At 40.3% G+C, this 23,677-nt stretch overlaps 1 protein-coding gene across 1 annotated transcript in view; it reads left to right on the top strand.

Annotated features, from left to right (window-relative positions):
• Positions 1-23,677, top strand: part of DOCK2 (dedicator of cytokinesis 2) — a 454,537-nt gene that overhangs the window by 142,414 nt on the left and 288,446 nt on the right. The window contains exon 26 of the mRNA XM_075010079.1: positions 8,422-8,570. Coding sequence (XP_074866180.1) covers positions 8,422-8,570 — 149 coding nt within the window. The remainder of the gene's footprint in view (positions 1-8,421; positions 8,571-23,677) is intronic.

Here is a 23,677-nt window from a genome sequence, read left to right as displayed (position 1 = left end):
AGGAAGGTACAAGATGAACCAACTTTTCTGTTAGTAAGGTGCCACAGGACCCTTCGTTGCTGTTACAGATCCAGACTAACACGGCTACCCCTCCAATACTTTCTAGTCTGGCACCCTTGGGACCTGACCAGTGCCAAATGAGAGAATTTGCTGGATGATGGGAGGTCAATATTGTCTAGCAGCATTACTAACACTTCTACTGCTTACTGGGCTCTTAGAATAGTAACAGAGAGGTAGCCATGTTTGTCTGTATTCTAACAAATCAGAACAGCAGTCATGTAACACTTTAAAGACTAACAAAATAATTTATTAGGTGATGAGCTTTCATGGGACAGACCCACTTCTTCAGATCTGAAGATCTCTATTCCCTCCACCCTATCCTGTGACAGATTTTCCACAATCAATAGCTGGTAGCTAGTCTGCATGTTATTTATTTGAATAATATCATTAACACAGGAAAGATATGTGGATCTCCAGCAGAAATCTGAAGAAGTGGGTCTGTCCCATGAAAGCTCATCACCTAATAAGTCATTTTGTTAGTCTTTAAAGTGCTAAATGACTGCTGTTTTGTTTTGTTGGGCTCTTAGAAGACATTTCAGGGTAAATTGTAGCTAAATAACACAGAACACTGAGAGCCAGGACTTGTAACTGTAAACAAACTTGATGGGACCATGGAAGCTTGGCCACAACCTTTGTAAGTGATTGTCCTGCAAACTAAAATTATACTGGATTATGGCTGTTACCGGATGAGAGAGTGCCGGACTAGAAAGGTTCAACCTTAACTTCTCTTTAGGAAGCAAGTCTCTCTTGGTATGGTTAAATGTAAGGGAATACGCCTTTCCGGTGGTGGAGATTTCTGAATAATTATTTGTAAGCTGCTCCCTTAATAGGAGTTAAGAGTTTTGCATCTGAATACAATTTGGTCCAAGATAAGATTTAGTACAGTGGACTTACAACTATTTTTCTTTCTTTTCTTTTTTTTTTTAAAGATCCACACTTGAAATATTGTTACTTTTTTCATGGAGTTTGAGACTGCAATAAAATATGAACTTCTGTTGCAAATATTCCATAGCAGATGATTTGTTTATCCAGCAGAAACGAGGTTCAGTGATGTTAAGCATGTATTCTTTCCTGGGATGAGTGAATGCTTTCTGGATAAATAGGTCTGAGTCAAGAAATATTGTATCTTTAATGCTGATGCCAAGGGGGTGCTATCATTTTATGCGGAAATATAAAGTTTTCAGTGATGGAAGTGTAAGGACCCCCTTGCCACTGTTTTCTCCAGAATTTTGAGACACTGACTATCCTTGTCCATGGGTTAACTAAAGCACTCGCACACTTGTATTGCCAAAAAGTGAAAGGACTCATATCAAAGGACTATGAGTATGTGGTTACAGAAAATCAGTTGGAGTTTGTTGTTTTGCTCTGGGGATCATGGAGTGTGGGGAGGGGGACCTAACACACTGTGAAAACTTCACTTATAGATGTAACCTCACAGTGTTCTGTGTAAGCCATGGGTGTAAAGGATATTTCTGTTCTGTAACACACTTTAAACTCTTTGAAGGCACGGGATTCTCTGTTAGCTCAGACAGCTCAAATACCTAGAACAGAGAAGAAAGAGACTCCAGTCTGTATGGAACCAGGCTCAGACTAAAATATTTCAGGCACAGTTTAATATTACTGAGTAATATGATTTAATAATCTGATAAACATCTGGGTTCAGGTTTATTGTTCCCTTACAGTATGCGGACTCCTTACCACGGAGGCTCTGTGTGTAGATAATTAGACTAGAACTCAAACCTCCCAACTCCCAGTCCGGTGCCTTTACCACAAGACCATCACCTAATCACTTAGATGGAATTTGTACCATCCAAGATCTTTATTAAAAGGATAAATGAAAAATAAGTCAGACTTGTAAGTATTATCCAGAGTGTTGTAGCTGCGTTGGACCCAGGATATTAGAAAGAGTAGGTGAATGAGATCTGTTATTGGGTCAAGTTGATGGAATAAGAAATATTGTCAAACACATTGGATGTGTCTACACTTGCATTCCTCTTTCGAACTATAAAAAAAGGGAAGAAGGATTCTTTCAAAGATGGGGTTTACTTTCAAAAGAGCAGTGTCTACACTGGTTTTCTTCTTTTGAAAGAAGCTATTTTGAAATAAGAGTATGCAAATAAGGTGCTAAATATGCAAATGTGTACCTCACTTGCATTTTGATTTACCTCATTTGCATGCCTCTTTCGAAAGAGGAATGCAAGTGCAGACACAGCCCTTGTCTCTCTAAGGCTGTGTCTACACTAGCTCTCTTCTTCAAAGGGGACATAGTAATCTGCCTGAGAGGAGAATAACAATGAAGTTCTGCAATGAGTATGCAGCACCTCATTAGGCTAATTCTCACTGTGTCAATTTTGAAGTTGCAAACTTTGAAGCACTGGCATGCTGTGTAGCTGCAGGCACTTTGAGGTACCCATGCAACTTCAAAGTGCCCTTACTCCCCAAAATTTCAAAGTACCCATGCAACTTTTAAGTGCTCACAGCTACACAGCATGCTGGCGCTTTGAAGTTTGCAACTTCAAAGTTGCTGTAGCAAGAGTTAGCTTGATGAGGTGCTGCATATTCATCAAAGCACGTCATTGCTACTCCATGTTCGGGCTGATTACCACGCCCCCTTTGAAGAAGGGAGCTAGTGTACACACAGCCTACGACACTTATAAATTTCCATAATGCATCATTGACAGCCAGCCAGAAAATAGCACTTGGGCTCAAAATTCAAACAGTTCCCTAAAACAATAAGATTATTTGGTTCATGATGAAAAAATACTATCAACCTATTCCTCTACAGCTGAGAGAGAGAGAGAGAGGGTTTTTGTTTTAGCTGCATTAATTCTGAAATTATTTGAGTTATCTTTTGGGTCCTATGAGTTTCAGCCTAGCTTGGCATAGTTTTTACTCACACCTGAATCTTGATCAGGTCGGTAACTGAAAATGTGGCATAAATAGACAATCAGTTGTATTTCAGTTTGGTGAAGTCTATTTGATAGGGATCTGTATTACAGATTATGGAACCTTAGAGAATGAGCAGTATGAGGGAGTGATTACAACACAGGGCTGGGCAGCAGGAAGCTGGCAGTTTGCCACTGCAGTAGCCTGGTGTGATCTTAGCAAAAATTACTTAGTTTATCTGCCTCAGTTAACCTATTGGTAAAATAGGGAATAATGTTTGTTTACATCGGAAGGGTGTTGTCATCCTTGTTTCACTGATGTTTGTAAAGCACATGGAGTACCGTTATTTTAGGAAGCAAAGCAAAAACAAGTGATAAGGTGTTTTTGTTGTTTTCTTTTATCACCAGAATGGGATGGAGCGGGAGGTGGGATTGGATGAATAGTAAGAGAGAAGGCTCTTGACTCAGGTATGAAGAAATCTTGAGTTAGTCTCTCAGTAGAAATCACAAACAGCTTTGCTCCTCTGTGATTGTGGGAGTGCAGTAAAGTAACTGTTATCAGTTTGCATATACACTGCCACATGGTTAAATAATCTATATGCATATGTCATGCTAACTACAATCTTACCATTTGTATGCACAATTTAGGACATACCTTGAAGTCTTGAATTTTCATTGACTCCTAATGCAACTCCTTCCTTAGTTTCTTTCTTTCTTTCTTTCTATTTTTTTGGCTATTTCAGTATAGTTTTGAGACAAGTTCTGTAATTACATAATTTGAGGGATTTACTAACCAATTATATCCTGTCTCTTGCATGATACCCAAATGGAATTTTTATAGTTGCTAGGCTTCAAGTATCTCTGGGGGAGATTGTATTTGTTAAAGTGGTGAAACTGAATTTCATTCTTTGAGCCACTTGAAGTATATGTTTTTCCTGGAAAGCATGAAATTTGTTCCGGTGTTTGATGTTCAGGACTCATTTTCTGGCAGCTGAGATGTGCACTTGTATGTGTCTATAATTGTATGGACTGAACTATAATAGCAGCTGGTTAGCAAACACCATTGATTTTTTTTTGTAACTGACAAAATTACTTTATTTTGCCGATTCATTTTTGAAAGCTAGATGAGTATATTTTTCAGAACTATTGAACAACTGCCAGTTTAGTGCTTATACAAGAAAATGTCAACAACATGTTTACAAGTGTCTTGAATATGCAATTGGCTCAATATTTAAAAGCAAAATGTGGATTAGCTGAAATATTTATGAATACACTTCTGTTAAACGAGAGCATTTTGAAGAGCTGAAATATGCAAACCTGAATAGCTTTAAAATGAGTTTTAAAAATAGTAGTTACTGCTGTGACCCCTACCAGAAAATATAAGGATAAACACAAGATTGTCCTAAAAGATGAGAACTGAGTTAAGGTACAACAAATTTGCTTGGAAGTGGACTTATAGTTTCGAAAGGTACTATGTAAAAGCAGCATTTTTTTAACCTGCTGGCAGCATATACATTCAGTCCTAGAGGCACAGATTAAGAAGGAACCTCAAAAAATCATCTAGTCCAGTCCCTGCATTTGTGGCAGGACTAAGCATTATCTAGACCAGGGAGTGGCAAACTTTTTGGCATGAGGGCCACATCAAGTTCAGAAATTGTATGGAAGGTGTCATGAATGAATGCCTGAGAAGGGTTAACAGAGGGCGCTCTGTTGGGGACTTCCAGATAAGCCAGTGGGAAGAAGAGATATTCATTTGAACTGAGAACAGTTGCGGGCTAAGGGGTCTTTGTCTTTGTGGCTGATGCAGAGGAGACAGAGAGAAATGATTCCTTGTAAGCAGGTGGAATGAATCCAGTAAATATCCTGGCCACATCACAATCAGAGCATGGATATGTAAGTAGAAAGGGACGTTTAGACAGACACGATCAAGTTATGCTTACTTTGGAACTGGGTCTCCTCAGGCTGATTAATGGTTGATTCTTCTTATTTACTTTCTGGCTATTTTCCCACCTGTTGTTTTTGTGAATAAATTACTTTTTTAAGGCAATATTTTTGATTTCTGTGTCCTAGAGAGAGTCTGTGAGAATGTCCACCTAAAGCAAGGTCACCTGTCAGATTACAGGTCTTTGTTTCCAACCTCTCTCCTAAGGGTGGGTTAAAAGCTTGGGGTTTACCCTACAGCGGCATCCCAAGTGTGTCTTCCTGGGTTCTAAAGAGGGGTGTTCTCACTTGGTTGGTGGCAGCTACCTCCCAAGATCAAGGGGTCTGTGATCTTGGGGACCTTTTTTTATGCAAAGCATATTATAGAGGCAAAGTATTTTTAAGGTTGTTGCAGGCCCAAACTTTCTGAACTCAGAGTGTCAGAGTGAGGAGGCAACCCTGACATGGTGTCAGCACTGGTGGGATCATTTTGAACCAGGAACACAGACCTCAGATTTTCAAAAGGATGTGATTTTTCTTGTTCTGTTGTTTGGAAGTTTTCAGATTTTTTTCCCCTTTCTCCCTTTAAAAAAACACTATTGCTGCCTGAGGAGGGAGTCCATACCAAACAGTTTGTTTATTTCTAGCTTTCAGAGCAACTGGATAGCTAGGACAGAATAGGGCAGGAAGCAAGACCAGTGCATGCATATTCAGTTGGGCACAGTAGCCCTACAGAAACCAATCTTCCCGAAGGCAAAAGCAACCCCAGACATGAGCTGAAAGTCCCAATCCAGGAAGGACAGGCTGGGCCTTAACTCAGAGGAGGCAGTGGAAAGTAGAGGCAGTGAATAGGGGGAACCATACAGGGAGCCTCACGGTGGAAGGCTGCCTTGCAGACAGGCCATCAGCTCACAAAGGAGGAGATGGAGTTCTTCCTAGAGATTAGATGCAGAAGTGAGGCATGCAGAGATGGAACAAGTGAACAAGAAGAAAGAAACTGAACTGGAGAAAACTAGGAAGTAGGATGCTCCAGGGCCACCACAGGGTTGCCCTGTCCCAACTTCAATCATGGTACAGCACCCTAGAAAATTCCCCATGTACCAGGTGGGAGATAACATGGAAGACTTTTTCATAAATTTTGAGAGGGCCTGTCAAGAGTAGAATATTCCTACAGATCAGTGCATGATGGAGATAAAATCCCAACTCACTGGCCTCTTGATTGGAGTGGCCTCTAGAATGCCTATGGAAACCATGAATGATTATGACCTCTTTAGGCAGAAGGACAAAATTAGGTTGGGGTCACCCCGATGAGGCTTGGCACTGGTTCAGAGTCCTAAGATGGAGAGCAGACCTGCCCTTTGCCCAACATGCCTGCAATATTGACACAAACAGAGAAGCATGGGTAAAAGGAGCAGAGGCTACAACTTAGTAAGAGCTATTTTTCCTGGTGAAAATAGAGCAGTTCTTAGAAGGTGCACCTACTGAGACCCAAAGATACATCCTAGACAAAAATCCTAAATCCATGGATCTTAATGGCAGGCTTCATTTTCTGAAACTTTATAATGGCCCTTTCAGAATTGTTCAGTGTGATCATTTCCCTGGATGTCTCTTCGGCAGTTCCACGGTCCAATTTGCCCCAGTCAGAAATTTAGGACTTCCTTTCTTTCCAATCATTAATACTCTTACTTTGGGAGGTGTTGAACAGATGTAAATGCTCTGGAAATTTCAGAGCTTTGTATGATTATTTTCTTTTCTGGATTGGACTATGTTAATTTACCAGTGTATAAGAATATGTTTGAGCACGTGGTGTTGAGTTAAAAAATTCCAACAAAAAGCAAAGCTTTTGAAATGTGAGGTTTTTTACTATATTTGTGACAGCAACGAAGGGTCCTGTGGCACCTTATAGACTAACAGGAAAGTTTTGAGCATGAGCTTTCGTGAGCACAGACTCACTTAATCAGATGCTGGTCTTGGAAATCTGCAGGGCCAGGTATAAATAAGCCAGAGCAAGGGTGGGGATAACAAGGTTAGATTTCTAAGACCAGCATCTGATGAAGTGAGTCTGTGCTCATGAAAGCTCATGCTCAAAACTTTTCTGTTAGTCTATAAGGTGCCACAGGACCCTTCGTTACTGTTACAGATCCAGACTAACACGGCTACCCCTCCGATACTTACTATATTTGTGTGGTTCAAAAAAAGTGAAGATTCTATGTTGTGTTCTGTTTGTTTATTCAAGAGTGCTCCCTTTCTGGGAAAAAAAACACATTTATAACTACAAGTTGGATGTTTTTCTGAATGAAAAGTTAAAGCAGTGTGATGAAAAGTTGTTTTTTTTTTTTTTTATGCAGGGAAAAATAATCCATGGTCACAAAAACAATTTTAAGATATGAGATGTCACCTGAAACCTGAAGAATTTTAGCTCAGTGTCTCACTGAAAAATTTTCAACATGTTTGCATGTTTCTTACAAGAGGTGAAATCTCTCAAGTTATATTTAGCTTTGATCTCTTCCTGGCTGTTTTTTAAAGAGATGAGAACACAGAGCAGTCAGAGACCTTTCACCTACCTCATTCACTGTTCCATTACATTCTTTTTTTGCACACTTTAGATTCAGCTTCATTGTGATAATACTCCAATGTTCTTGATTAATAATTGTTTGGTAGTATATAACATCAACTCTTTGGGAAATATGCCTATTTTTAACCTTTCTTTAAAATTATTTATTTCTAGGTTAATGCGTGTTTTCTTCCAAACTTTCCAAGAAACTGTTCTGTTATAAAGAAAATATCAGGTTGTTTGAGTTGGAGATACAGCAGACTTACCATTTCAGTGGGGTTGCTAAGTTGAAAATGAAGAAAGAAAGTGGCTCAGCTCTTAATATCTTGAACTTCTGTTGTGGATAAGAATCTTCTCCTTAGATCCCCACTTAAAAGTTTCCCATGTCTATTGACTTGGTCTGTTTGAAAGGTTCAGGTACATTTGAACCTTGCTACCAAATAGTAAAAGTAGTTCAATATTGTTTTGTATCCATCTTTTACTTTCTGGCTATGTGTCCTTTCATGTCTCAAATGTTCCCCATCAGAACAATTATACTAGGAAGGAAGGAAGTAATCTTACTCCTGTCAAGCAAATGAAACACACCACAAAGTAAACCAATATTTCAATGGAAAACAAACCCATCTTACTTCAAATTCAGCTATTCACATTGCAAAGAAATATAGGAGTTATTTGCAATCTTTCATACATGGAGTTAAGAAGTCTTGTCCGCAAAGTGTCCATGGCATTGAACAATGCTCCACACTTAGCTGAAGGCTGTTTAGCATTTTATCTCTCCTGGTTTGTTGTTTATGTGCAAAGTAAGCTCGTAAGCAGCGAAGGTCTCAAAGAAGTTGAGGAGTCCATGGGGAAGGAGAAAGAAATGAAGAATACCAAGGTGATGGAGGCTTTTGCCATAAAGCTGTGTGAAGAAGAGCGTATTGTGTTTCACTGTTTCAAGGGGGCTTTATTCAGGACAGCACTGACTTTATTCCTTTTCATATGAAATATTTTACTTTTCAGAATGCAGGGACATTCTGCTCCCAGTGATCACAAAAGAACTGAAGGAATTATTGGAACAAAAGGAAGAGCAACAACTCCAGCTTCAAGAGAAGAAGTACTGTGTAGAGTTACTCAATAGCATCCTGGAGGTCCTCAGCTGTGAAGACACAGTAAGTGCAGATGAAGAGGTAGATGGCTCAAGCCTGCAGAGGTTCAGCTGATTAAGTTGTAAAATATTGCTGCTGCTGAATCTCATGTAAAGGCTAAATATAAGCTGATGGCAAGTTAAACTCATCTGTATTTCAGGGGTAAAATTCTATAGCAGTGAGGACATGAAAGGTGAAATTCTAAAAATCTACGGTATTTCTTTCAAATTTCTCTTTAGTATTCCTTTAATAATTAGCTTAGTTCCATTTATACTGGCTGAGGCTCAGGCTGTTCTAAATCAATTTGCTGAAGTTCATCTGACTGATGGTGAAATATACTAGAATGTTATCTAAATGCTTATTCTGAAGTTCAGATTTCACCTATTTACCAAACATCTATTGCTTTTCTAAAATATTTACTAAACATAGAAAAAGTGGTATATACATTTCACATATTAAACGAAAAGTCCAGTGACACCTTATAGACTAGCAAATATATTGGAGCACAAGCTTTTGTGGACAAAGACCCACTTCATCAGTCTGGTCCTTTGCCTCTGGGAAGCCCCCTCTTGCTGTCCCAAAGGCCCTGTTTAGTACTTGAGGTAAATACACATTTCTTTGTTTAGCTTAAACCTGTCTAACATCTGCCTTGTCAGGGCTACATGGGTTTGAAAGGATGCTAACCACGTAACATGGGAAAATAACTTTTTATATAATGTTGCTGCACACATTATGCCATCATATTATTGACCAATGAGTTACTAGTTTTAAAATGCTATCCTGCATGGCATATTTTGTTCAGAGAATGTCACAGGTGGAAGATGTGAATACAGGGATGCATTCTGTTAGAAATTTGACATGGGGAGGACCAAGCAAATAAGTTGCATAATTTTCATTTTAATCCAAAAGCTATTTTTATCATCAGTTTAGATGGGAGAAAAACAACCAGGTCTAAAAGTAGGCATGACTATGGGTTAGTTATCTTAGTGTGAGTTTCTGCCAGAATCAAAACACTAATACTGTTGTCCAATGAAAGTTTCACATAATCATAGATGAGATGTCCCGACAGGTTAGTTTGGTGGCTTAAAGTCTAGGGCCCAATTTAAGGTAGTTAGCTGTGAATTTCCTTACATGAATATTTGTTTTTTACATAACTACAGTATTCTAATATGGTTTTTAAATTAATGGATCCTTATATATGACCTCAGGTTAATCCTAATGATGTTTTTAAGAACACAGTGGGATTTTCAGAAATGTCTAAGGGTATACCCACCTTAACAAAAACTTCCTGGCAGCAGTGAGTCTCAGAGCTTGGTCAACTTTCTTGATGTGGGCCTCGTGCTTTAAGGTTAAAAATAGCAATGCAGATGTTTGGGCTTGTTGGAGCACAGGTTCTGAAATCTGGCAAGGGGATGAGGCTTGGAGTCTGGGCTCCTGCCTGGACATATACACCACTAGCATTAATCCCACAATGGAGCTCAAATCATTTGATCCAGGCTCTGAGACTTACTGCCATGGGTCGGTCTCCTCTGCAAATCCCACTGTATTAGATGGGATTCAAGACCTGCAGTCCCGTTTAATTGGAAAATGGTTTTCAGAGCAGTCCCATTTACTTTAAATGGTTTTAAATGACTCTAGTCATTCAGACACTTCTGATGCAGTCTTAGGTACAATTATTTTAATAGATAAAGTACAGAGCTAGGTGGACTAGGAGACGTGTGGCCTGTTTCTGCTTTCATTTCTGCCATAGCCTCACCAAGATCTTAAACAAGCAGCTTGTATAGTAAAAGCTCTGTTATCTGGCACTGTGGGGATGGCTGACCGGGCAGGGCTGGTTACCTGGCTGGGGCCAGCTGTCATGGTGCCAGTTAACCAAATGGGGCCAGCTGACTAGCCGGTGGTAGCAGGGCCAGCTGCTGGAGGGCCACCAGCCCTTTATCAATATCCAGCACATTTGATTATCAGGCACCCACACTTCCCTATGAGTGCCAAATAATAGAGATTCTACTCTACTGGGATTTTCTAAGACACCTACTAGAGTTGTTATCCAGAACCCACAGCAGTGACAATTTAACTATTTCACTCCAGAGGGTGTCAGGAATGAATCAGTGGGAGCACAGCAGTTCTGTCTGATCAGAGTGAAATGAACGTAAGCATGTTCGCCAAGAGCAAAAGCAGCAGGTTTAGAACATTCTAGACATTTATCTAAATTCTGGAATAGTATCACAAAATTAACAGTGGATTTGCAGTGAGAAGAAAATGGTGTCAGGAAAAACATCTCTCAAGATGGCTTCAGAGAACTTGTTTTGAAGTACACTCTATTATTTGGACTTCTATCATTAACTTTCACCAAACACACAGGTCATTATTAACTCTACTGGATCATTACTTAAATATTTAATGAACATCTAATACTAGAGGAGCCCAGACTAAAGATGTTCCAACCACCAATGTTTTCAGTTTTACTTGTTTTCTTTTCCCCACTTCTTCCATTCTGGTTAGCAGAAACTGCCAACTAGTTTTTGGTCTTGCGTTTAAAAGCCTGTCTTCAGATGAACTTTTAACAATGTGGTGCTTTATTTTAACAATTCATGGTGGCTGAATGCACACATGGTTGCAGTTGGCTTAAGTACATATTGGGAAACATACCCCTCAAATCCAGGGTAATAAGCACCTAACTACCACTGTCTTTGAGTAAAATGCCTAACTCTCATGGTCTCTGTGCCTCAATTTCTCTTTAAAATTAGGTATTGATCCTTGTATTTTTTCCTCCTAAATTTGCAGAGATCTGTACTAATGCTGACATCTTAGGTTAAAGAAATTATGTTCATATACCTTTCCTGCATTTAAATAGCTCTTAAGTTCCAAATCCAGGATTGGGGCATGATGGATGAAGAGTTCCATTGTGGCCTGCTGCTTCTGCTGTGTGGGAATAGTGTGTGTGCAGGGAGAGGGACAGAGAGGAGAAAATCTGAGGCCGCCATTTCAGTACTTGGAGCCTCATCTGAACTATGAAGTGGATTATCTTTAAATATTGCAGTAAGAAATTTGACTTCAAATGTTTACGTAATTCAGAATAGCACCACTCCTTAAGAAAATTCTGCAGCTGGCTTCAGTTTCTCTGGTTAAAAATTGATCCAATATAATAAGTTTAAGTCTAAAAAATCTAAACTTTGAATTGTGTGGATGCTTAGGGAAGGAAAAATAATGCCCTTCTTGACATCTAAAGTGAAGTTGTTTCAGATAATTACAGAGTAAACAAGGTATTGATATCTCAATACAGTTGCAAGTTTCAGCTGCTGTTCCTTTATGCATAAGTCTCTGCAGTGTGTGACTCACAGAGATGCTTTTTCTTATTCTGTTTGGCATGCATTTCATATAATGCCAAATGCGTAGTTACATTTTGTGCATGAAAGGCTCATTGAATTTGAAAGATTAAATAAATTGATTGTCCCTACTGCCCTTTAACGAACAAGATTTGTTGTTTTCCTCAGTTACCTTGAAACTCTGTTGTCTTCTTCCTACTCCACTGCTTGAAATTGTATCTGATTTAGAACATTTAATTTTGTGCTGCCAATAGGTTTTTTAATAACTGGGCTATTTTTTCTTTTTCTTCTTTCATCCTTCCCTCCATAAAGTGGGGATCCCATGAAATAAAGGTAACACAGGCACACACAATTGGACTTTAAAAGTTTGAAAAAAAAGTCTTGATTGTACTAACAGAGTTATAAATTCCTCCCAGCCCACACACACACATGGATATGTATAATCTCTTTCACATACATTCATGTGCAGTAGATCACATGATCATTACCCCCATTGTGCCATTTTAAAAGTGTGTTTGAATGCGTTTTCAGACTGGGGAAGAAAGGTACGTATCCTAGAAATATACACTAGCTTTGAAAAATTCTAGGTAACTATACTGCATCCACCTGGCTATCTGATTTTTTCCCCTTATTACTTGGGTGCATCCAAAGCAGTAATATCTGTAGCATATATCCCTTATGCTGACATCTCAGCTGAAACCATAGTGAAAAAAGCTAAAGCAAGGAGCGAAAATACAGAAGGGTATCACTCACCCAGATCAACGCTGAAAATGCTCATTATTAGCCTAACAAAACTGACAATAGTTTTCATGGGGCTCTGAGGAAGGAGTGAGGAAGTAAGCCCAAAATAATTTGACTTTGTAAAAATAGGTTCTATGTCATGTAACATTGGGAAGTTACCAGTAAGTTGAAACACAGAACTCGGGAAGATTAATCTTCCTTTTAATATCCAGTGGCCAACTGGGGAGTAAGAGTTCTGGTTCCGGTTAACATCCTGCTCTTGTGGTTAATATTTTTTTTTTGCAATGAAAAATCACACAGATAAATGGGATTTCCAAATGATTTTTATGGAAAAATATTATTTTCAAACTAGAAATTTGTCAGACATATGAAATGCAAATGTTCAGAGGGAAAAAAATGAAATAATTCCAAATTTTAAGATTTTTCTCTTTCATTTTCTCAATGTAACTGTTTTTCAGTAGGATAAGATGTGGGAGGAAAGGAATGGGGGAAAGTGAGGAGAAAAAATAAAACATTGAAAAAACAAAATGTAAACTGGTAATATTTTTTCCAATACAGGTTGCACCTCCTTTTGTCCAGCACCCTTGGGACCTCAGTGGTCCTGGACGAGGGATTTTGCTAGACCAGAGGAGGTGAATGCTCCCTGTCCCTGGCTACCCCCACTGGCCTCCTGCAGGAGGCTCCCAGCAGGCACGCTCCCTGACCATGGCTTTGTGCTGGCCTGCTAGCTTCACACCGGGCTGCCGTGGGATCCCGACTCCCTGACCTCATCTCCACATGAGGTGATATTGACTCCCTGGCTCTGCACTGGGCTGTGAGGAGGTGCTGGCCCTTTGACCCCTGCATGGGGCTGCTGGAGAAGACTGCCTTTGGACCCATACCTGCTTCCCTCTGCAGGGCAGCCTGGTAGCCAGCTTGGGAGTCCTCTTGCCCCATCCCTCTGGTTCAGGACCATCCCTCGTCTGACAGGATGAGGGATATTGCAAGATGACAGGTGAAACCTGTATTTTAAATGGAGAAGAGAAGATCCAGTTTTGTCCTTAAATTGGAAACCATTTGAGGAGCTTGAAAGCAATGGGAAATCCACACACTTCTTTAAAACAACCAGGCATGAGCAATGCTATCTTGCTTCCCCATATTACAACATTTAGAAATGTCCATGTGTATGTGGATTGTGGTGGGCTAGGTGGGAGAATGTAAATATCTCTGGGAAGGACTGGCTCAATGGCATATCTCCCTTCAGGGAGAGGAAGGGACTTCAGATTTTTTTTTGGGGGGAGGGGGGTAATTCTCAGTAATTCTCTACTTTAATTCAGTTTATTGGGGGGTAAGACACATCTCTGGCATTGAGGTTACAAATCACAACCTCTCTAATTTTCTCTTTTCCATTCAGACCTGTTTCTCCTAGGTCCAGTGAGCAGTTGTAGTACAGCAGCAATCCCAAAGCTTCTACCCTGGGTGTAGGGCCTGGGCCACCCTCCTGTTCCCCGGGCCCCACTCTGCTTCTTCCTGCTGGTGTTCTCACCCTCCTCCCCCCTGACTCCTACTCCACCTAGGACCAACCCCTTGCTCCACCTCCAATTGCACTCCTTTCTTTCCAAATCCCCTCCCTGGAGTGACATGGCCCAAGTCAATTTCCAGGATGTTGACACTGGCAGCAGCGATTGGGCTCCCTCCACACTCACTGTGGCATCAGAAGGAGGAGCAAGCCAGCCTACTGAGTTCCATTGAGTATTTGCACTGTATAAAATTTTGTCTGGTTTAGTCTGGAAAAAAAAAAGATTGAGAGAAGACATGGTAACAATTTTCAAGTACAAAAAAAGATTGTTACATGGAGGAGGGAGAAGAATTGTTCTTTTTAATTACTGATGTTAGGACAAGATGCAATGGTCTTAAATTGCTGCAAGGGAGGTTTAGGTTGAGGTTGAACGTTAGGAAAATGTCCTAATGGTCAGCATGGTTAAGCACTGGCACAAAGGGCTTGTGGAGGTTGTGGAAGCTCCATCATTTGCAATTTTTAAGTGCAAGTTAGAATAATCTTAGAACTACTCTAGGAAAAATATTAATCCTGCTATGAGTGCAGGTGGCTGGACTATCTGACCTCCTAAGGCCTCTTACATTCCTCTGAGTCTGTTAGATAAAATATTAACTCTTATACTAGTCCAAAATTTAAAGGGCAAATGAATTGAAATGTAAGCCATGTAAATCTAAATTTTATAAAGTATTGATTTATACATTAAATGAAAATAATTTTAAAAGCTAAACTTGACAAGAAAATCTTCAACTCATCCAGTTTAGAAATTGAAAGTAGCTGACTGTTCTATGATTCCTGCCAATCAGAACAGTTGCCTTTTGCATGTTGGTCTCATGCTCTATTCAGTCTAGTTGTAAATGTCTCCAACAGTGCCCCTTTTGACAACATGTAAATGACTATAACCTAATTAACACAGATATATAGGTAGGTACATGTCAATATTAAGAGTTAAGTGTCTAATCAGAGATTTCTTAGGAGACATTCAGGCAGGAGTTAGGCACAAATAGATCTAACTCTGCACACACTTTAAGATTCCAGAGGACTTCAGTAGCAACATCAGCATGTGACATGCTCAATGGAAACTTCATCTGTACCAGCCTAACCGGGAAGTCTGCCAAACAACCAGATGCAAGTGTTGGAAAGATACCTGCCCCAGTGTGCTGGCTGGAAGTATGATTGCTGATCAAAGAGACAGGATGAGTGTTACAATATATTTGAGCAAATGATATTAAGTACAAGGGTGTTTGTAATTTAATAAAATGTGAATATACTAAATAGTCCCAACTTCTTTGTTAAGACTTAATAGGTTAAGATGCTGTTTGATTAATGCTGGTTCAGTTGTGTTATTACTAAATACCCCAGTTGACAAATCTGGTGAAGTCATCGCTGACATAGCCAAACAGATGGAGCGCTGGGTTGAGCACTACTCCGAGCTGTACTCACGCGAGAACGTTGTGGTTGACGCAGCCCTCAATGCCGTCGAGCTCCTACCAGTAATGGGCGAACTGGATCAGGAACTGACTGTGGATGAACTGAAGAGAGCCATTGACAGCATTGCAGCAGGAAAGGCCCCTGGCCAAGATGGTATGCCACCAGAGGTAATCAAGTGTGCTGCGGACACACTCCTGGAACCCCAACATGAGCTACTGTGCCTGTGCTAGAAAGAGGCTGAGGTTCCACAGGGTATGCACGACGCTAACATTGTAACGTTGTATAAGAACAAAGGAGACAGAAACGACTGCAACAACTACTGTGGAATCTCCCTCCTAAGCATCACTGGTAAACTGTTCGCTCACGTCATCCTTGGCAGACTCCAGAAGATTGCTGAGAGGGTGTACCCCGAATCGCAGTGTGGATTCCGCGCAGAGAGGTCTACTGTTGACATGGTCTTCTCTCTAAGGCAGCTGCAGGAGAAATGCAGGGAGCAGAGGAAGCCACTCTACGTAGCCTTCATCGACCTGACCAAGGCCTTTGACTTGGTCAGCAGGGATGGTCTGTTCAAACTGCTCCACAAGATAGGCTGTCCTCCACGGTTACTCAAGATGATCCAGTCGTTCCACGAAGACATGAGAGGAACCATCCAATATGACGGCGCTTTATCGGATACTTTCAGAATCAGGAGTGGTGTCAAACAAGGATGCGTACTTGCTCCAACATTGTTCGGGATCTTCTTTGCACTCCTCCTGAAGCATGCCTTTGGATCTTCAACAGAGGGCATCTTGCTGCACACAAGATCTGATGGGAAACTGTTTAACCTTGCAAGGCTGAAAGCTAAGTCTAAGGTGCGGGAAGTCCTCATCAGAGACATGCTGTTCGCAGATGCTGCTGCTGTAGTGTCTCACACAGAAGACCAGCTTCAAAAACTGCTGGATCAGTTCTCCAAAGCGTGCAAGGACTTTGGGCTTACCATCAGCCTAAAGAAGACAAACGTACTTGGTCAGGATGTTGCTGAATCCCTATCAATCAGCATTGACAACTATACGTTAGAGGTCGTCCACGAGTTCGTTTACCTCGGGTCCACCATCACTGACACCCTGTCGTTGGACACTGAACTAAATAGGAGGATCGGAAAAGCGGCCACAACTCTGTCCAGACCCAGCAAGAGAGTGTGGAATAACAACAATCTGTACACTCACACCAAAATGCAAGTCTACAGAGCCTGCATGCTCAGCACCCTCCTTTATGGCAGCGTGACTTGGACCCTATATGCCTGCCAGGAAAAGAGGCTGAACGTCTTCCACTTGCGCTGCCTCAGGCGCATCCTTGGAATATCATGGAAGGACAGAGTGACCATCACTGCTGTCCTTGAGCAAGCTGGAATCCCAGCCATGCACACCCTCCTCAGGCAGCGTCGGCTCCTCTGGCTTGGCCACGTCCACAGGATGAATGATGGAAGGATTCCAAAAGATATCCTGTATGGTGAGCTAGCCTCTGGCAAAGACCTCCTGGATGCCCCCACTTGCGCTACAAAGATGTCTGCAAGAGAGACCTCAGAGAGGTAGACATCGAGCTGGACAACTGGGAAGAACTCGGAGACGACCGCGGCAGATGAAGGCAGGGGTTACACAAGGGCCTTCAGAAGGGCGAGATGAGGATCAGACAGTTAGCAGAGGAGAAGTGAGCGCACAGAAAGCACACTAAGGACTTGCCAGATACCCACCACATCTGCAAGAGATGCAGCAAGGACTGTCACTCTCGTGTGGGTCTTCATAGTCACAATAGACGCTGTAAATGAGGTCCTCAATTGAAACTATAAAGGGCGCGATCCATAGTCTATGCAGACTGAAGGATGCCTACTACTACTAGTTGACAAAGGTAATTTTAAAGAAAAGTAGCAACACACAACAACAGAAACATAAGGGTGGGAGGAAAGGAATCTACATGAACATATGACTCCATGAGTCAGAAGATACAGGGTGTTTTGTCAAGTTGGGAGCAATGGGGAATCAGACTTATTAAAGAAGAGAGGGCCTGGGAATACTTGGCTCAGCCAGAGTCTTTCTGGAAATGTTTGATTCACTTTGGTGTTGCTCAGACGATTAAGGCATGCTGTTTATGCAGGTCTTAATTTCAGATGATCCACGAAACTGGTGATTAATCTAATTCACTCAATTCACCAAGTCAGCAACAAAATAGCTTCTGCACTTCGTTACTGGTTACACAGAACCCAAGACACAGTTCCCTCAAAGCATCTTAGCCTTTGTGCTCCCTCCTAGACAGTCCAATATGGTGGTTATTGAAAATCTTAGAGGGTAGCCCTGTTAGTCTGTCACGTCACAAAAAACAAGCAATATGGTAACACCTTAAAGACCAACAAATATATTTATAAGGGCAAAAGGGAAATCTTGTTCATGAAAAAAAAACCTACTAATTCCCAAGGAGTGGACAGCAAGTTAATTAATACTTGAGATCTTAGCCAAATATATGCTTACAACCAATTTGAATTAACAAAACTAAAATTTCTTTAAAAAGAAAAGAGTATTGGTTAAACCATACAGGCATGCATGCAGTTCTGAGATCATTTTCATAGTACAGGTTGTGAGCATTGCAGTTGTAAAGAGTTCTTTGAATTAGCTCATAGGTTCAGTCCAATACCAGTGTGATACAAATGATTTGAGAGACCTCAGTCTTGCAACATAATGCTTTCCCTTCTGCAGATCTGAGAGAAAAAGAATCAGGATGGAGGAGTTATAGTTCTTTCCCAGCATGCAGTTCATGGGTGACCAATAGGCAAACTTCCTGGCCTCGTTGGTAATCAGCCAATGGGGCTGGATTGCAAGGGTAAACATGGTTCCCCGAGTTGCATGAATGAGGAGCATGAGTGTGTCTCTCTCTCTTCTTCTACTTGCCAGATGGGGCACATGTCCATGAGGTTTTTTTCCTTGATTCTCACTTGCGTAGGACCCTCAACTAATTCTTCTAAGTGTCATTGACCACTGACGTAAGAAGTGTTCCCCACCCCTCGTCGAGATGGTATTGATGCTGCAGCACATACTGAAATGTAGTATACGTTGAACCTCTCTAACTGGGATTTTAGTTAGCCAGACAACCACTTATTATGGGTGTAGCCAAGTTTCCTGTGGCCCCACAAAGTTTGGTTACAGCTACCCATCCTGGCTCTCAGTGTTCTGGGCTGTTATTTAGCTGTAGTTTACCCAAAATGTCTTCTAGAGAACCCAGTAAGCTGTGGAAGTGTTGGTAATGCTGCTAGAAAATATTGACTTCCAATGTTCCAGCTAATTCTCTTGTTTGGTACCGGTCAGGTCCTGAGGGTGCCAGACAAGAGAGGCTCAGCCTATAAGGGGAAGAGACTGGATGGGGGGGACGTTTTGTTCAGGTATCTCCTCAAGGGAAGGAAACATGAGGAAGAAAAACGAAAAGCATTTATCAGGTCAATAAGTGGTGAACTCTTTCTGCCAGTGATTGATATTTGTTTTTCAAGGAATAGCGTATACACCATGGCTTTTCCCTTATAGTATGTTTGCTTGTTTTTTAAATTATTGATTAAGTGACAATTCACTGTTAGGTTATCTACAACTATGATAAAATGTTTTGTTGTTTTGTCTTTCTGAGCCTCAGCTTCATTTAGTTCAGTTAAAAATGTCCTTCTACAATACATGTTGTACTGCGGTCTGCCCACTCCTTTGTTTCCAAGGGCTTACAAGAACACTGAAAATAAGCGAAACAAAACCACACCCTCAAAACTAATTGTAAATCCTACAAGTTAGAAAGAGAATGTTCAAGTATTTGTTTCACATGGTTCTAAGAAAAGAGAGCCAATAATTTTAAAGCCCAGTGATATAATGACTGAAAGTATGACTCTCTCAAGGAAAGCATTCTGAAGTGTAGTAAAATAAACTGTAGATTTCAAAAAAACCTGTACTGGGCTTTTAGCATGCGAAGGGTTGGTGAAAGATTTATTTTTCCCCCTCAGGTTGACCAATAATACTATATCATATTATATCATTCAAATAGTTAAATATCAGCTGTGTGTTTGACTGTTAGAGACCAAAAAGAAAAGCGTATACATTCTTGGAACAAGAAACTGTCCTAGTTAACTGTAACTGTGCCTGTATTTCCCCCTGCATGGTTTCTTGAAGGCATCTGCTACAGCTTTCTGCTTCACCAGTTGTCATCTCCCTTGGACAGAGTCCCACCAGTCTTTCTGTCCTGACTAGGAGATCTTAAAAGGCTGCACAGTTAGTGTATTTATGCATCAATCTTTTTGATGTTCCCAGTAAGCCAGGCTGTCTAAAAGGCCAGCATCTGTTCATTGCTTTTTCTTCAAAGGTAATGCCCACCATGCTGCTTGCAGTTACAAGCATACAACTTTTGATAAGCAAGAATATTTATTCTTAGGGTTAAAACACTACAGAGAAAATACATTAAATGTAATAGAACTTATATGCATACTGAAAAAAATCTTGCCAAAGATGATCTTCCAGCTCCAACCGTGAGAGACGGTAGGTATCAGACTTTCAAACCATCACTTGGTTTCCCCCGGGTTACAAGTTCATAAATGTCTCAGATTCAGGTTGGTTGGTTTCAGTCCTGAATTTAAATGATTAATTTTCTGGGCATAACAATGTAGAACACAAGGATTGGATAGAGCAGCTGTTTCTTTGGACAGCTCAGGGCTTTGATCTTGTTCTTGGATAACAGATAATCAGCAGAGTCCTCAAAGTCTAGCTGCAGAAGGTTAGGATTTTGCCTAACTGGAACTGATAATTTGCATTCTCTCACTAGGAAATCACCAGGAAGTCCTCTTTATTCTTATTGTCCCAAAAGTCCATACTTCTCTGGCACATTTTCAGTACAGTTTTTTGATCTTCTAGGTGTTACATACATGACATCTCACCCCCTAGAGTGGGACTATACAGGCTTGATACACAATCATAAATAAGCTTAATAAATATAAGGTTTTCAAGGATATTATTAGAAAATTTCCCAGCATGTCACCTGATGGCGATCAGATTTCTAGTATTTCATCTTTTCCAGACTTCCACTGGAAAGTAAATTCATGAAACATAATAGCTCACCCGAGAAGAAACAAAGAGGTAAAAGCATGGATTGCGCAGTGAATACATAAACATAAACATAAAATACATACATACATAATGTGAATACATAAACATAAAATGTTTCATAGATTGAAAATCCTTTTGAGAACTGATATAAAATAACTGCTTATTTTTTTTCCTGGAATAAATATAAGACAAATTACTACAAAGCATAAAGATAAGGATGGACAAGGACACGTGTTATGCCAAACCAGTCAATAATATGCAGCTTTTGGCAAAACTGTGGCTTCGTTAAAGAGGGGTGTGATGATGGCATTTTGGTTAGGATTTGCACCCCATAATAAATACATTTAAAACAATGCAATAGATAAAATTAGATTATTCAAATGTTGTGTTACACATTATCGGATAACCCAACTTCCTCACACAGGAGGCAGACCTGTGCCCAGAAAGACTATCAAAGGAATACAAAATGCATAAGACATGAAAGAAACTGCAGTAGAAATTTTGGTAGTGCATTTTTTTTAAAGATTTGTTCCCTAGTTTGAGAGCCAATGACAGCAATGAAATTGATTACAGTGAAGGGAAACTGATGCACTGTAGACCTAAATGTTCCCATATTTCCTTGGCCATTTGAAGCAGTGCCAATAGATCATTTTAGTATTCTAGAGGTCTCAATATTTAATGCTGCAATTTTTCCACATAAAAGTACTGAAGCTCGAGTGAAGTTTTTCAAGGCTAAAAGAGCCTGCATTTTTTCCTCAAAATTATTGTGGTAATCAATACACTAAAGAGAGCTATGATTAATATAAACATCTTGAATTCTAACTAGGGACACAGCATAAAACATGTCTTAGAGCACAGCCTGTAACAATTCCTGCTGAGTAGTACATTTTGAACTCCACATTCTGTAACTTCATGACAAGAATTCTTACCAGGAGACTACTTAGAAGTGCTACAGTCCTAGCAAAGAGACCTTGTGTCTTCTGCGGGTGAAAAAGCAACAATCTCTGCGGACTGCATGCAGTGGCATTGATCAGTTTATCAGAAATTAATGGATATTCCCAAGTCTCAGATGGGTTAAAAAGTAGTGATTTTTCACACCTTCATGGAAGAGTCAAAAGGCTGCCCAGAAATCAGAAACTTAGTGATGACATTTCCACCTGCTGGATATGAGGTGGTGGTCAATAGCCAAGTAGTAACACCCATTGGTGGATAGGCAAAGTGTGTAGATTAAAAAATAATGTTTGGAAGATTCTTAGTGTCCATTGTGAGTTATTTCATTTAACAGATGCTCTGTGTGGATGTTTGATGTCCTAAATCAATGATCATTTTCCTTTTACAGCTGTTATAAATGGGAATTGCAAGGGTTAGAGAGGTTTGTAGCTTGTTTCTATTTCCTTTTTTATCCCAGGTTGCCTCCCTGATGCTGGACTTACGCGTGGGTTAGTAACTTGACATAGCAGCATATCATAAAATGGGGAATTGTAAGTTTACCAAGTGTATAACAATAACTGGTTTTCATTCCAGAGGATGCACCCAACAGTTTAAAAACAGTGCTTGATCTGAGCATTCTGCCTTTCTACAGTAATATCAAATGTTGTGTATGTAACCTTCACACCTACTGGTTGTGGTTCACTGTCTCATGTAGTGACGCCTAGACTGCTTACAGAGAGAGAGAATGAGTCTCCTCTACAGCCTTAGCTGAGAGCGAGCTGCCAAATTGTAGAGGCTCATGCACTAAGCTCTAGCGGTCTCAATTTCGAATCAACCTGAGAGCAGTTACGTGTACTGTGAGGCCAGACCTATGAGGCTCAGGGTGAATAACTGAGTTTGGGCTTCAATGAGCAGACAGAAGGTTGGAGTACATTCAGAGAAAGAAAAGGTACACAGGAGGATTTGAAAAAGCAGATTGCACTTGGCTACAAATACAACAGTGTTCATCAGAAGCATGATAATGGAGGTGTATGAAAAATTTGCCATGAGGACATAGTAATAAAAGGTTAATTATCTTCTGGAATTTAGTAGCATCGATAGCTGGCAGAGGTTTCATTACAAGCCTGACAAACAGACTTATGCCTATATTGTCTTTGGTGTAACCTGCATAAGTATTACTAAGTGTTAGTCATGTTTTTAAGATCAGAACCACATCCTCTAAATTCTGAATGTGATAGAGAGTGACTCTTTTGAGTTTTCTAAGTAATGTGTGTATTGGTTTTGATTTATAATATGGAAAGTTGATCATAAATATTGTAAATCATTGTACTTTAGGTATGGAACAAACCAATTCTCACTTCAGTACAATTTACATTGGCTGGGTTGACACTAGACTGAAAAATTGACTAAGGTCTGCAATACCAGGTATGACAATTGCATAGCTGGAATTTACATATCGAAGATCGATTTTTCTGGTCATCCACACGTAGGAGAGTTTCTCCCATTGATCTCCTTGTTGCCCTTCCTTACTCCTTGTGAGAATCAGGGGTTCCAGGGCTGACTGTAGAGCGCTAGTGGTTCAATTGAGTGCATCCCCACGAGGCTTGCTAAATTGAACCCCAGGAGATCGACCCTGGAGGAGTTGATCTTCCAGTAATTGTAGGCATATCCTTTGTCATTTAGACAGATTAAGCATAATTTCAGTATTATGTAATAAGTTGTCTTTCAGACTATGAAACCATTATCAATCATTGTAGAACATGTGATGCACTTGAATTTAGTTCCACATCAAAAAGCCCTACATTAAGAAAACATTATTTAAGTGTCAAAGGCAAGACCTTTACAAGGTCACCTGTGCGCCTGTAATTTAGCCCCCCACCCACCATGCATAACTATTATGGTAACCTTTAGTAGGGTTGCCAATAGTCCCACGTTACAAGGGACATCCCTTAATTCATCATCTCTGTATAACAAGATTGGGAGTTACTGGGTGCTGCAAAAAAGCAGCAAAACTACCCTAGTGAATGTAGATAAGTTCTCCTTGTTTATTATTAATAATGGTAATAGGAGGAG

The sequence above is a fragment of the Carettochelys insculpta genome, chromosome 15 (assembly GCF_033958435.1).
Source record: "Carettochelys insculpta isolate YL-2023 chromosome 15, ASM3395843v1, whole genome shotgun sequence".
Classification (NCBI taxonomy): Eukaryota; Metazoa; Chordata; order Testudines; family Carettochelyidae; genus Carettochelys; species Carettochelys insculpta.
The sequence above is the reverse complement of the archived record's forward strand: the minus strand, read 5'-3'. Positions and strand labels throughout refer to the sequence as shown.